This window comes from Aedes aegypti, chromosome 1, assembly GCF_002204515.2.
Source record: "Aedes aegypti strain LVP_AGWG chromosome 1, AaegL5.0 Primary Assembly, whole genome shotgun sequence".
NCBI lineage: Eukaryota > Metazoa > Arthropoda > Insecta > Diptera > Culicidae > Aedes > Aedes aegypti.
The window spans coordinates 5,614,352-5,630,016 of NC_035107.1; the positions used below are offsets into that span (position 1 = coordinate 5,614,352).

At 43.1% G+C, this 15,665-nt stretch overlaps 1 protein-coding gene and 1 long non-coding RNA gene across 11 annotated transcripts in view; one reads left to right on the plus strand and one right to left on the minus strand.

Annotated features, from left to right (window-relative positions):
* Positions 1-15,665, plus strand: part of LOC23687408 (disks large 1 tumor suppressor protein) — a 181,970-nt gene that overhangs the window by 79,318 nt on the left and 86,987 nt on the right. For 9 of the 10 annotated variants that reach the window (XM_021838808.1, XM_021838806.1, XM_021838810.1 and 6 more), the window contains one exon: positions 9,464-9,610. In XM_021838808.1, coding sequence (XP_021694500.1) covers positions 9,464-9,610 — 147 coding nt within the window. Of the gene's footprint in view, positions 1-8,856; positions 9,331-9,463; positions 9,611-15,665 lie in introns of those variants that run through there. The other variant, XM_021838815.1, reaches the window with a different exon arrangement.
* LOC110674728 lies at positions 7,443-9,226 on the minus strand. The gene is made up of 2 exons (XR_002499135.1): positions 9,135-9,226; positions 7,443-8,873 (listed from the first exon to the last, which is right to left on the minus strand). It is a non-coding gene; the product is annotated as an uncharacterized LOC110674728 (long non-coding RNA).

The following is a 15,665-nucleotide window of genomic DNA, read 5'->3' on the forward strand; positions in this document are numbered from 1 at the left end:
TTTGACATTGACGCCACTCTTGTCTAGATCCACTCTGCATTAGCCTTGATTATCGAAGGCAAATCCAAAAAAAAAACAATTTTTTTCTGTGAATCTCAGTAAAAATGAAGTAAAACCACAAACAAACAGACGTAACATCAGGAACATGTTATTTTTTTCAAACTGTTTTGTGCAAGACCTGCGGTTTGTAGAAGGTGTTGAATTCGCAGTTTAAGCCTTTCACAATATTAAATTAAACACTGTTAATTTCCGTTTGACTTAATCGTTTATTTCACTTGCATTAAAGCAACACTGCGGCGGTAGTCACGTTCGCACCGTTCATCGTCACACACTCTACTCCCTGTCCCTCCCCGGCTCAAGCTCTCTCCTCGTTACTGTGTTGCCAGCGCTAACAGACATCATTCCCTGTTATAGATTGGCAGCTCGATGTAATCCAGAGGATAGGAACCTACAACCCTCCCCACCTTTTAGACTGCTAATGTGGGATAAAGTCCTTGAAATACTTTGGTTCATTTCTTGATCTCGCTGCCCTTCTCGTAAGTGGATCTTCTTTGTCTGATGATGGTTTTTTCTAACGTTGTTCTGCCAGTTGTCTCTGGAAATTCCGACGTAGATGGACAAGGACCTGCAGAAACATCTGCGGTCTCTGGAGTGCCTGCTGATTCAAGTTTTCTAAGGTGCGCTACATTTCTTCTATACTCCTTTCCGGTTACATGAGATCGGATGATGGTATCAGCACCAGCCTTCCGTATAACTTCAAATTCTTCTGGTGAAAAGACGGTATCCAACTTATTATCTTTTTTCATTCGCTTGGCAAGAACTCTATCACCCACCAAGATTTTGCTTTCCTTAGCTTTCCTCTTTGTATCTGCATAAACCCTGCCTTTCTCTTTTATGATGGTGTCACGATCCCTAACCTCTTCATCTTCTAGACGATTTGGTGGAACTTGTGGTAGCTTGGTTCTTATCCTTCTGCCAAACATGAGCTCAGTTGGTGACTTTCCTGTTACAGTGTGATTCGTGGCATGGTAAGTCAAAAGATATTGACGCATTTCAGCTCTCCAATCCTTTCCCAATTGTTGTGCGATTCTGAGCCTTTTCAAAAGAGACCTGTTTTGGCGTTCAACCTCGCCGTTCATAGCTGGCCAAAAAGGAATAGTGTTGATCAACTTGATGCCACTAGATTCGCAGAATTCGCGAAACTCCTCACAATTCTCATTCAGTTGTGGGCCATTGTCAACTCTCAATGTCATTGGCAGACCATAACGGCTGAAAATTATCGCTAGTTCACTTATTGTATCACTAGCAGTAATTGAATGCATTTCGCTAACCTCCATGAAGCGGCTGTAATAATCTATCACAACCAATAAGTGTTGTCCATCTGGCAAAGGACCAAGGAAATCAGCTGCAACATCGATCCACGGTTGATCAGGAAGTTGTTTACGAATCAACGGTTCTGGAGGGTTTGGAGCAGCAACCAAGGCGCAACCCTTGCATTGTTTGACAAATTTTTCGACATGTTGATCCATCTGTGGCCACCAAACGTTAGTCCTCAAGTGACTCTTCATCATACGCATGCCAGGATGTCCCTCATGCGCCAGATTTAAAACACGATCTCTGAGGGATTTCGGAATGATAATCCTATCGACACGCAAAACAACTTCTCCCACAATACAAAGTTCATTGTAAATCACCTTATATGATAAAGGCAAGCTTTCCTCATCTTCGTTACGAATCATTTCAATCAGTTCAAGGATTTCTGGATCCCTCTTGCTTTCTTCCTCTATTGTTTCCCATTTCAAAGCAAAAGATGCGGCTGCCGTACCAGCTATATGACGAATGAATAATTCCTCTTCGGAATCGAACGCAACAGGCTTAGATGAATCCAATCGAGAAAGAGCATCTGCTATATTCTGGGAACCAGGAATGTGGACCATCCTATAATCGAAAGTTTGCAGTCTTAGCACCCATCGCTCGATTCGTGCACAAGCCTTCGATCGTGGGGTAAACAGAAACTCCAATGCTTTGCAATCCGTGATAAGATCGAACTCTCTGCCATATAAATACATACGGAAGCGCTCAACACTCCATACAAGGGCAAGAGCCTCTTTTTCCGTCTGGCAATACCGTCGTTCTGTATCCGTCAGCGACTTGGACGCGTTGCAAATTATCCTTGAATCACCCAATGCGTTCTTTTGAATAAGAACGGCGCCCAATCCAGTCGGACTAGCATCAGCCATCACAGCTGTATGATCTTTTGGATCAAAGAACCCCAGTTTTGTAGCAGTGGCTAAAGCTTTCTTAACTGCTTGAAATGAATTGTTCTGCGCTTCACCCCATTCAAATTTTACGTTCTTTTGTGTAAGCTTTCGCAAGGGCTCTGCCAAAGTAGCCAAATCTGGAATGTATTTGTTCATATAATTGGCCAATCCCAGAAAACTCCTTACTTCAGACTCCGTTGCTGGTTGTCGAAATAACAGAATCGAATCAATCTTGGTTTGAGACGGACTGATACCTTTTTCTGATATGTGATGGCCCAGAAAATCCAACTCTTTGACGCTGATTTTACATTTGTCCCAGTTCAATTCTACTCCTTTTTCCTTCAGTCTATTTAGCACCTGTTTTGAAATTAAAATATTAAAACAATAGCAACCATACCTTTATTTGAATACATATTTCTTTTAAACGAAAGACAATCAATTTACAGTACCTTCTCCAAGTTGGCATCATGAGCTTCCTGCGTCTCTCCTTCGATAATAACGTCATCTAAATACCAGTAACAGCCTTCGCATCCCGACAACATTTCTTCCATCACACGTTGGAAAATTTCAGGAGCTGTGACCAATCCGAAAGGCAGACGCTTAAAACGAAAAAGGCCTCGGCTGGTGATGAACGTAGTAACGTCCCTCGAATCTTCGGCAAGCTCCACTTGGTGGAAAGCCTCCCGAATATCTAGCTTACTCCAAACTTTACCTTTTCCAATTCGAGCGAGATATTCCTCCACTACCGGCATGGGAAAACGTTCACGCACCACCGCTTCATTGACTCTCCGCAGATCCAAGCAAATACGAGGTTCACCGGAAGCTTTTCCTACAATCACCAAGGGCGAAACCCACGTTGACGGACCTGTCTTCACTTCTATGATGTCACGAGTCAAGAGTTGGTCTAGCTTCTTGTTAACCGCTTCTTCCATTGGGATTGGGACTCTACGGAGTGGTTGGAATACCGGTTTGAAATGCGGATTCATTCGAATATGGGCCTGAACATCCATAATTTTGTTGAAAGGTTTTAGCGGCGATTCCAAATGGTTGATGTTCAGACCAATTTTGAGAACACCTAAACGCTTTGCAGTTGAATCTCCCAAAAGGTCCTTCTGACCCCCTTTCACCACAAAAAATTCGGCAGTTGCAGCTCTAGTACCAACTATTATTTCTGCGATAAAGGATCCAACAATATCCAACGGTTTGTCACTACCATACCCTTTCAAGATCTTACTGCATCCTTTGACTGATTTGATTATCTTAACTTGCTTCTCTTTCATTGTTTCCCATGTCTCTAGCTTAATCAGGTTAACATCCGCTCCGGAATCGACCAAAAGCTCAGTAGAAACTCCTCCAATCACACCAGGTAGTACATTGGATTCATTTCCCCCATAGAACGCGTAATAAACTTTCTCTGATTCTCCGGTGGCACATTCAGGCTTCTCTACTGCTGATTCGCTGCCCCTGTTTTCATCAACACTGAATACCTTTTTCGACTTAGGTACCAATGATGCTTCTGCTTTCCGTTTTCGACAGGTCGCTTCGTAATGGCCCAATCTCTTGCAGCGACGACAAGTACGACCTCTGGCTGGACAATTCGGTGACTTCGAAATGTGTCCTGATTCTCCACAAGCAAAACAGGATACATTCGTGTTCTTCCAGCTTGGCTGACTGATAGTAGATCGAGAATTCAGAGGTGCACCTCGTGGACCAAGCGTCCTGTTTCGTTCCCGGAAAGACGGCCTCGGATCACGGACTTGATATACTGACGCTTCTCTGGTATTTGAAGTTGATTCTTTCAGGTCCTTCAATTGTTGTTCGGTTCCTTCAATACACGCAGCGATTTCTTCGATTTCTGTGAGCTTACGGTCCTTCTTCAAAATACTTCGCCTCAGTTCTTCAGAACGACAATTTTCCACAATGATATCGATAAGGTAGATTTCCATCAAAACATCACCGACGTCTGCATGATATTTCTCAAACCCGCAATTCGCAGCTTGTTGACGAAGCCGAATCAAAAAATGTGAAAACTTTTCACCCACATCCTGTTTTAATTGACGAAGCTTTCTTCTTTCAATCACATCTTGCTTCCCAGGTTGAAAGTATGCATCCAGGATGTCAATAGCCAAATCATAAAATTTTGGGTCCAGAGCCACGACAGGAAATTTATCGTGGTTTGGTAAACTTCGGAACACTCTCTGTAGTTCTACCCCACCCAGATGAAGAAGCTTTGCCTTCATCATTCGTTGGTCTGTAATGGAATAGGCATCGAAGTAGCATTCCAAAGATCCTTTCCACGACTCCCATTCACGAGACAATTTCTGCTTCTCCATAGATTCACATCTGAATGGGGGTATCGGTCTAGCTTCCTCCATCTGTAAAATATTTTTTTTTTTTTTTTACCCGTGCCTACATATTTTTGTTGATTGTGCATTTCAATTGTCAGGAAGAGCATGTATTTTACTGTAAGCATGTTATTATACACAGTACTCATTGTAGCCCACTCATTCAATTTATACCTCATAAAATTAGCAGAATTTATCTGAATGTATTCAATAATAATTTTGAAATTTTTTTTTTTTTTATCAATACCCCTCATTCTGAATTATGTGTTTCATATAGTTTCAAAATTCACTTACCTGAGAGAAACTCTTGTAGTTTAGTAACCCTCCGTTTGTATTTTTTTTGACGATTTTCCTGAAACCGTGCCGGTTGATTTCTTGTATTCATATATTTCTTGCACTTCTCTTTATTTTGCACGCTACTGGTGTCAAATAATTTTGCAATATTGGACTTCACTAACTTCATCCTCACCTCCTTTGACGCTACTGGTCTAAAGGATACATCTTCACAAAACTTGAAAAACATATACTTCCATATCCACATCTTCGCTTATACCAAAGATACACACAAGAGTTTTTTCCTTTCTTCCATCTAAAAAACAAAATCCTCACCTCCTCCGACGCTGCTGGTCAGAAGGATAAACTTGCAGAAACGAACTTTTATTCACCCTTTATCTTCACCCCCTTTGACGCTACTGGTCCAAAGGATACTCTTACTTCCATAGAAATAATCGACTTCCACACATATCAGTCACCATTAACCAATTCGAACGCTACTGGTTCATTCATTTATCACTTCGATCCATTCCCAACTTTGAAACATGCATATTTCGGATGGCACTGATTCCAAACCATTTTTTTTTATGCCTACATCATCTGAATTCTTCAATACGTTCACATCTCCCTCATCTGTTTTGTTTTCCTCATTTATCTCCACTACCTTTTACACTACCGTTATTTTTATGTATCATAATGACAAAGATATGCATGTATTGGTAAGAGAGAAAGCTACGAGCATACCACCTTACGTTGTATGGAGAACTCATGATCAAAGAATCAGTAATGCTGATTTCGATGACACATCTGCTTCCAATGTTCTTATATACCGCACTCACACCACTGCAAAGTGTGCCGCTTTGTTTTAGAGCACATTTAAGAAATAACATTCCTTTTTTTTCATCGTATCATTTCGATTAAGCTTCAAAGTAAAAAGTCACATTTCACAATAAGCATATAGAACCACAACGCTCCCATGTTCTGAATTTATAAAGCCCAAACTTTCATTCTTCTCTCCATGCTCTTCACCGGTAAATTGAAATGCACAAACTCGGCCATTTTTTTTTTTCACATGCGTTTCATTCGCGACCGATTCTAATTATCCACCGAATCGAATCACGCTTACCTCGATTTATTCTCGTCGCCAGGTTGTTGAATTCGCAGTTTAAGCCTTTCACAATATTAAATTAAACACTGTTAATTTCCGTTTGACTTAATCGTTTATTTCACTTGCATTAAAGCAACACTGCGGCGGTAGTCACGTTCGCACCGTTCATCGTCACACACTCTACTCCCTGTCCCTCCCCGGCTCAAGCTCTCTCCTCGTTACTGTGTTGCCAGCGCTAACAGACATCATTCCCTGTTATAGATTGGCAGCTCGATGTAATCCAGAGGATAGGACCCTACAGAAGGTGCTTGTGTGAAACGTCAAACACAAAGTAAAACGATGCCTCTGGTTGTGAGATTTGAATTTGAGCGAGTTTGAAATGCCGAAATTTTCATCAATCACTCATAATTGATGAAAATTTCGTCAATGTTACGTCTGTTTATCTGTGGTTTAACTTTCAAGTTCCAACATTTTTCGACATGCATTTGTTTGATTGAAGGTTCATTGATTCAATTTCTGCCAGAAAGCATTGCATGAATCTTCAAGCTAACAATGCCAATAGCAGGGTGTGCATTTTGTTTAATTTTAGATCCCCGAACAGCATACAACGACGATGAGAAGTACTATTAAATTGCTATTAGACTCTCGCTTTCGATCACTGTGTTTTCTGCACTGGGATGAGAATGCGCAAATGAGAATCTTGAATAAAGCGCAGTTTAGCTTTATGTAGACGTCATTGATCGCATCAGGCTGATGGTATCAAATTTTATCTAGTGCAGTGTATATTTTTTTAGAACGAAATTCTTCGTAGTTCGTATCGTAGCATGTATGCTTTCTTTTCACTTTCGACCATCGTCCATCAGTTAGCAACGATCGGCCATTATTGTTAGTGCAGGGTGGCGCAGTCGGAGACCCTCTTCCGTGTTTTCGCCATTCGTTCCCGACGCGATCGTCTGTGTTTGCAATTTGCTAATTTGAACGTTTTTACATCTCTCAACACCCACGTGGATTGTATACTGTAGAGTGCACCGCCCTGTAAAAACCATTCAGAAGCCTTAGCCGTTGGTTCGTTCTCTCGCGAAAATGTTACAGAAAGAAACCCGAATTTGCTATGGAAGATAGTGATTTGAAGCTACGAATAATATGCGCGTGTGCTCAATGTTAACATCTGAAAATAAAATTCATTCAACGTGTGGTGCGCGCGATCACCATTGATGACGACGGGGGGTATCTGGCAACAACCATATACGAAGGTTCGCGTTCTTGCGGTGGTTGTTTCGAGCGGGAGCTGCCACCGGTTTTCGAGTCCGCAAGTACATTTTGCGGAACGATGTGTTGTGAATGTAAACAGCAAAACAATCGAGCTGAGAAGAGATGGATTTTTGTGTACACGTAGTACTCGAAACGAGGGGAATTACGGCGGAAATTCTTTCGTGGATCAGTAATTACGCTATATTTAGGCTAACGACTACATCCATCAAATTTATGTTAGTCACCTGTTGCTCGCAGTGCTCGAGGAAGAGATTTAAATGGGTTGAAATTGGATACTGTAATTTGAGATGAGATGGGAACGGGAGCACTTGCTGAAAGTGGTCTTTCATGTTCTTATAGTTCAGTAAATAATTTGGGAATGAACAATACACTAATGGTGGTAAGCTCCATCGAAGTTAATACGCGATCGGCGTATTAACTTCGATGGAGCTTACCACCATAAAAGTTTGCTCTCATCGTTACAAGTGGTATTATACGAGGGGTATACATTTTCGAGCAAAACTAGGACCAAAGATGAAATAAAGACATTCATGTCCCTTGCAGTTGCCGAAAATTTCATGGCACTTGAATTCTAGAATGCCTTAAGAAGTATACTGAGATCTATCTAACTTAGGTACCGCTTGTAATCAAAGGACAATGTAGTAGAGAAGTGGTACCCATTTATTTCGACGTTTCTGAAAGGTCGTTGATATCAAAATTTTAATTACTCAACAATTCTCATTGAGAATTTTCGAATAATGGTGAGGAATATAAACCATGAGGTCAGGACTGACGTAAAGAAAAACCAATTTGAACGTCAAACATTGGCATCTGGATCTTAACTTTGACGCCGTTAATTTTGATGAATCTGAAGACTGTTGATGTTGCTTCAATTTGCAAGTAATCAATTGTATTACTAGAAAACCGCCAGCGTAAGCGAAACCAAGTCCAGAGTAGGCACATCCTCGCGTGTTACCCGATGGTTGATGTTTTTTCTTTCCATTTTTTCCTCGGCCGTCTGCTCCCTGTTTCACGATTTATTTTTATTTTATTAATCTCATAAACTTTGGCTTACATTATTGTTGCTCTTCTTGCCGCTTTGTCTATCCCACTCTATCTGGTTAGTTCTGTGAACCAATCTCGTCGTTGTCCTCCTGCTTTCTTGAGCTGTCTCTATAGTAGCTCACCGGGCGCTTCCTTCACCACACCCGATCGCCTTCTTGGATCAGATTTTCCCAATGCCTTGCTGCTGCCATGCCACCCGCTGCTTTTTTCCCGCACACATCTAGTGTGTAGACCATTTTCCTCGCACTCTCTGTTTTAAACTTTTTTACTCATACTCTAGTCGCTGGTATGTGGGAATATGAGAGGCGCCTGACACGAACGCTTTCCTGGGCGTAACAACACACGTCCCATATGTGTGATGAACGGACGGAATCGGCCCCAGTTGCAATTCGCGGGTATCAGCTATCAGAGCGATCGCAGGATGGCTCAGAAAACGCGCATTTTCCGGTAACCAAACCGCCTATCGATTCGGTACTGTTTTTTTTGCCCTCTGTGATAGTTTATTACCAATCAGTGCAACGAGTTGCATCCTACAAGTGGTTCAGTAGTGTAAATATACGGGAGTTTTTGCTGAAAGCGAGAGTGTATACTAATAAGAGTAGAAAATATTCATCCCGGAGCGCCTCACGCTGACAAAAAATAGCTCTTCGCGCATAAGTGCCACCATCTATATACTAACGTCATCTGTGATATATATCTTCATGGCATACTGTGTGTCTCTCTCGAGCGAAAAGTATCTCGTTGTTGTTTGGGATGTGTGATTAGTGAATGAAAGCAAACCGAAATCACTCCGTTTTTTTTTGTCGCAAGTGTAATTTTTCTTTGTCTTACCGTTGAAAATTATTCAACGCCACCTCGATGCTATATCGCCCTAACCGCCGAGATGATAGATTGGGTTTCGATAGTGCGCCATTCGCGTACCCGTATTTCGAACTATGTTTCGCCGAAACGTCGCTCAGAGCAACCGCACGGACGGTTCAGGGCCTTCAGTGATCCTCCGCACGTGCCGTTCCAGTCCAAAACGAAAGTGAGAAGCGTTTTTCCGCGCCCTCTCTAACAGCACTAACTGCCTTGCGCTTTCTAAACATTTCCGTTTATATCCCTTGCATTGATTGCAATTGATATATTTTTTTTTCCTCTATCGTGTCATCTAATTGCAGGCCAACCGCTTGAAGCAACAGGAGCTTCAACAACAGGAACAGCTATGCAAGCAACAGCAGCAGCAGCAGCAGATGGAAGAGGAAGAGAAGGTGGTGCCATCGATCCTGGCTGAAACACCATCGCCATCCCGTTTCACGGGAACCAGAGTGAGTGCTTAGAAGTGTTTTTGGTTGGATTTCGTTTTACTTTTGTTAACCTGTAGGTGAATTCCGGCGAACAATTTCTTCGAAGAGAAGAAATTTTCTTCCATTACTCACCAGCAAGAAAATTTTCTTTTCTTCGAAGAAAATACGCGCCGGAATTTGCCTACTGATTTTCTAATTTCGCTTGAATAGTTCATTGAATGATCCGAGGATTTGCTGTGCCACTGATTTTTATTAGTATAGTTTAGATAATAGATTTAATGATTTTGTAAGAATGTCTTAGCAAAATCTTAAGGAGCTGTAAGCGCTACCATGCATTCCTTCAGTTAAAGCTTTTAGTAGTAGTAATAGAAGTTAACCAGATGTCTGTATATTTCATGTTAAAGGCATGTTTCTCGTAAGTATATTTTCTGTGTTTTTTGTACTCTGTTCAGATGATTTACGCCGAAATAAACGATTTGTAGTTGTTAATAAATGTTGTTTATTTTGTTTTAATAACCAATAATTAATGCTACCAAAGATTTTTATCTAATCAGGTGAGTACATGTAAAATGATGATTTCAACCACTGTTAGTTACTATTTGAGGGACTTTAAATTGTTATTTCTCCCTCAAATTTTCACACCAAACTGTGACGCAAAAACGTTAAATCACTATCATCACTGACTGCTATATATGTGGATCTTTCGACAAATATGGGGTTAGTTCATGCATATAGAGAAAACTTTTAAAGAAATCGAACAAATCAGATGCTATTTTCGGATTGAGGCTAAATTGCCTACTATGATCAAAATAAATCAAGGTAATTCTTGTCTAAATTTTCCCCGCATCATGTTAGGCCATGACATTTTGTAGAAAAGGTATTTTGATGGGCATCGTTTTAATTAGGTTCTAGTTAGGAGAGCTATTGTTGGGATTTGACCTTAAATGCACTGATCTGTATTATATCGCACAATACTATTCCATGACCTGTCTATTAGCGTTAGTTGTCATTGAAATCCAGTCAGGAAATGAGAGCAAATAAACTGTCACTAAGTTGTGAGCAAACGAACAAGTAAGAAGTGTTTTCTTTGCTCGGTATCTCGTCCGGAGTTTCTACTACGAATCCTCGTGCAAAGCTGTCGGTTATAGCAGTTTGGCGACGATAACGGAGAAATCCTACGCGAAGGACGGTGGAACCGACCCGGGACGGTGAAAGTCTGCGTTACCGGAAGATTCACCAGGAAGGCCGATTCCGAAGGAGAATTTCATCTACGAAGGAGAACGTGCCATTTCTAACCTCACTAGCGTTACGAAAGGGGGCACTCCCGGACGACGACGGTCGCGGTCGAGACGACGGTGTGATTTGCTGAAACAAATACACGTATAGCTGCGTACAAACGAAAAACAGTGTGTGTACCAGCTGAAGTGCGACGGGAAGTTGTTGCTGCTGCTGCAACGATCGATCGACGACCGTGTTTGTGCTACTTGCTACTGCTGACATCCAACGTAGACAATGTCGGACGATGAAAGAGACGATGCTGCTAGGGCCGCCGAGGCCGCGGCCGCCGCCGCTGCCACCGCCGCCGCCCCTGCTGCTGGTGGTGATCCTGCCGCCGCTGCTGCTGCTTTTCCGCCACCCGTTGCGCCTAATTTCGCCATGGAACCATTCGAGAAGGAGAACGGAAAGTGGGCGAGATGGGTGAAACGTTTGGAGGGCGGGTTTCGGATGTTTGTTGTGCCACCAGATCGCCATAAAGACTACCTCCTACACTATATGGGGCCAACGACGTACGATTTACTATGTGACCATATGAGCCCGATCGAGCCGGAGACGAAAACGTACGCCGAGATCGTTACTGCTTTGGGCGCATTTTTCGACCCGGAGCCGCTTGAAATGGTGGAAGTGTGGAAGTTTCGCAACCGCACACAGAAGGAGGGAGAAACCGTAAAGGAATTCGTGACGGAGCTACAACGGGAAGCGAAGTTCTGCAAATTCGGCAATTACCTGAAGAACGAGCTACGCGACTAATTGAGGAGAAGAACCTGATATTTGAGAAGGCCCTGGACATTGCACTCTCGATGGAAGCGTCGGGTGAAGGAGCGGAGGTTCTCGAAAAGCGATCACACGACGTGAACTACACCGAGCGGCGATCTTTCAAGGTAACTAACACTACTAAAAAGAAATGTTATCGATGTGGAAGTGAGGCCCACTTGGCGAGTGTATGTCGTCACAAAGAGACCGTCTGTGCTTTTTGCAATATCGAAGGACATCTCAAACGAGTGTGCCTCAAATTCCAATCGCAGGGGGGACAATCAAAGAAGGGTAAAGATATTCAAAAGAAAACGAAAACTAAAATGCATACGAATCTGGTTGATAAGAGTAGCAGTAGTGAGGAGGAAAGGGAAGAACAGAGTGAGTCAGAGGTAGATGAAGTTCTTACTCTTGAGATTTGTAAAGTTGAAAAGTCAAAATCATTGTCCAAAATTGTGCTACCGCTGAATGTAAACAAGCGGGTCATTCAATTCGAGGTAGATTGTGGGTCTCCCGTTTCGCTCATGAGCCTTGCCGACAAGGGGGTCTACCTGGACGGGCTGCCGTTGCTCAAGACCGACGTGGAGCTGATCAGCTACTGCGGAAATAAGATCGAGGTTTGTGGTTATGTGAAAGCGGAGGTACAACATAATGGTAATTCGAACTCGTTGCGCTTGTTTGTTGTAAATTCTGATCGTCATCCTTTGCTGGGCCGTGAGTGGATGAGGGAGCTAAACGTTGACTGGAATGAAATCATAAGGAATCCGGTGTCTTGCGTGGGAGCTGTCGCGGTTCGTACTCCTGAGAAACCGTTGTCTGGTGCTGTGAAGGATTTGATTGAACGTTTTCCTCGGGTGTTCGATTCGTCGGTGGGTACGATTAAGGGTTTCCAGGCTACGCTTCATGTTAAACCGAACAGCAAACCCGTTTTTATAAAAGCGCGTACTATTCCCTTCGCGATTCGGGACGCTGTGGAGCGTGAAATCAAGAGTATGGTAGAAAGCGGAATTCTGAAGAAGGTGGAACGTAGTGCTTGGGCAACTCCAGTGGTTCCCGTTATGAAGTCAGCGGACCGAGTGCGTTTGTGCGGAGACTATAAGGTGACAGCAAGGGGGTGGTCACTCTACGCATTGTGCCTTGCGCAGCTATGGCACATTTCGGCGCACTGATTGGCACAGCTTTCCAAAATGGGTTGCTATAAAAATCACAGTGAACTGAAATTCCCGTCTCAGCAACCATTGAGTTTTCTGAGTTGTTTACCATCTATCAAATCGAAAAAAGTCACATTGGATTCGGCTTCAGAAGGGCCTTCTTACAATTTTTAATATATTGATTTTACATTTATTAATCTTCTTTTTATTTCAGAACGAAGCTTAAGAGCGTAGAGCCCATCGAGCCGAACTGAAGGCGATGTAATTGGCTTTGGTGATGTCTTGCACGAAATAGATGTTGAATAGAAAGTAATATGAAAAGGATTAATACAAAAAAGCGTCAGTGTACATCAACTCGTGGCAAATGATAAAGGCGGGGAAATGAGTCAAAAATTTAGGGAAGTCTGGGAAGTGTAGGGAAATCAGGAAAAAAAAATGCTAGCGTGTGCTAGAAAAAGGACGCAAGTCGCATGATCTATTTATCCTCATCGATCCTCTCTTCAGTGGATAAAGGTGACAAGATGCAAGTCTTGTTTTCTTCAGAGCGATATAATCTTGCGTTTTTAGTTGGAAATTACTAACAAACATGCATCTTGTCACCTTTATTCACAGAAAAGAGGATCGATTAAGAGAAATCGATCATGCGACTTACGCTTCTATTCTAGCACACGCTTAAATAAAACAAAAAATCGTTTGGGCAAAAAGTTTCAATGTACGTTCTAAACAAAAACGTTGATTCCTACTGCTCCTCAAGTTAGATTAAAGACCCCGAAACACGAATAGCGGAATATACGTAGAATGTCTGTACCCCCTCTTCATTGGATATTCTCCAGTTAAGATTCCTGTATGGTGATATCCTTTCTTGTCTCTCTTCAAGATCAATACCCTTTTCGCTTCCACCGCGCTCCCGTACATAATACGGCGTGTCAACCGTATCGCAATTCCCGTGTTTTCTTGGAATTAGTGTGGGTCATTTTCTAAATCTTCCCATTGATATGTTATATACTGCTTCGCGACTAAAAATGGGTTAACCAACGTGCGAAGTTCGATTTTTGACCAACTTCGCCGCGTCGCAGCTCGATTCTCAATAGTGCGCATAATGCACACGGCGGAGGGCATAGATGCGCTCTATAGCGAAGCGACTCGCGACGCGGCGAAGTTGGTCAAAAATCGAACTTCGCACGTTGGTTTACCCATTTTTAGTCGCGAAGCAGTATACATATACATTACTTGCCATTCCCCTGCAATAATGAAAAACGCATCATCGAATACCACCGCCTCATTAGAAGCACTTCCTGACGAATGAGTAAGTGACAAAGAAGAAGAAAATTATTAAAATATAAATAAAATGTCAATGCTTCCTGAGAACGTTTTTTCCATAATTTCAGTTCATTGAATTTTATGGCATGTAGTATTATAGCACGTTTGGCGCACTTGGCACACGTTGGCGCTCTGAATGCGCAGCTGTGCCGAGTGAAGTGCGTAGAGTGACCACCCCCTTGGGTGACAGTCAACAAATGCATCCTGGTCGACGAACATCCCTTGCCGACCATTGACGAGCTGTTCTCAAATATGGCCGGTGGCAAGAAATTCACGAAGCTGGATTTGGCACAGGCCTATCTGCAAATGGAAGTACGAGAAGAAGATCGTGAACTACTAACCCTGAATACACATCTGGGCCTCTATCAGCCAACGCGCCTGATGTACGGTGTGTCGTCCGCGCCGGCGATTTTCCAGCGGGAGATTTCGCAGCTGTTGGGTGATATTCCCGGAGTCTCGGTCTTCCTAGATGACATCAAGGTGACTGGCTCAGATAATAATACTCATCTGGAGCGGCTGAACATGGTCCTACAACGGCTGGACGAGCACGGCCTCCGGCTGAACGTGGCGAAATGTGATTTCTTTGCAGATCGCATAGAGTATTGCGGGTTTGTGGTCGATAAAGAGGGAATACGGAAGATGCAAACCAAAGTAGACGCTATCCAGGAGATGCCGAAACCGTGCAACCGTGAGCAAGTCAGAGCGTTCGTGGGGTTAATAAACTATTACGGCCGTTTCTTGAAGAACTTGAGTACCCGTATTTACCCCATCAACAACCTCCTGAAAGAGAATGTATCGTTCAAATGGGACGAGGACTGTGACAAGGCGTTCCAATGGATCAAAAGGGAAATGCAGTCCGATAGAGTTTTAGTACACTACGATCCGAAACTTCCGCTTGTACTGGCTACTGATGCCTCTCCTTATGGTGTTGGTGCAGTATTGAGTCATCTGTACCCGGATGGAACCGAGAGGCCGATCCACTATGCCTCTCAAACTTTAAACCGATCGCAACAAAACTACATCCAAGTCGACAAAGAGGCCTATGCGATCATATTTGGGGTCAAAAAGTTTTACCAATACCTCTTTGGCCGTAGATTCACCCTCGTTACCGACAACAAAGCCGTTGCTCAAATCTTGGCGCCGCATAAAGGACTTCCGACCCTGAGTGCCTTGCGAATGCAGCACTATGCCGTCTTCCTGGAGTCGTTCGATAACGAGATAAGGTTCCGGGGTTCAAAGGAGAATGCGAATGCGGACGCAATGTCTCGACTGCCGATTGAAGATGTGAATAACCAGCACCGGATCGAAGAAGTGGATCTTGTGGAGGTTAACCAAATTGAAACGTTGCCTGTAACCGCAGAGGAACTAGCGGAGTGCACTAAGGAGGACGTGAATGTGAAAAATTTGGTTCAAGGCCTAAAAGTGGGAAGGAACGTTGAGGGACGCGACAGATTCGGCATCAACCAAAGCGAATTTTCGATCCAGAAGGGCTGTCTGATGAGAGGCATACGGGTCTACATCCCTTCCAAACTGCGACGACGAGTGCTGGAAGAGCTGCACACGGGTCACTTCGG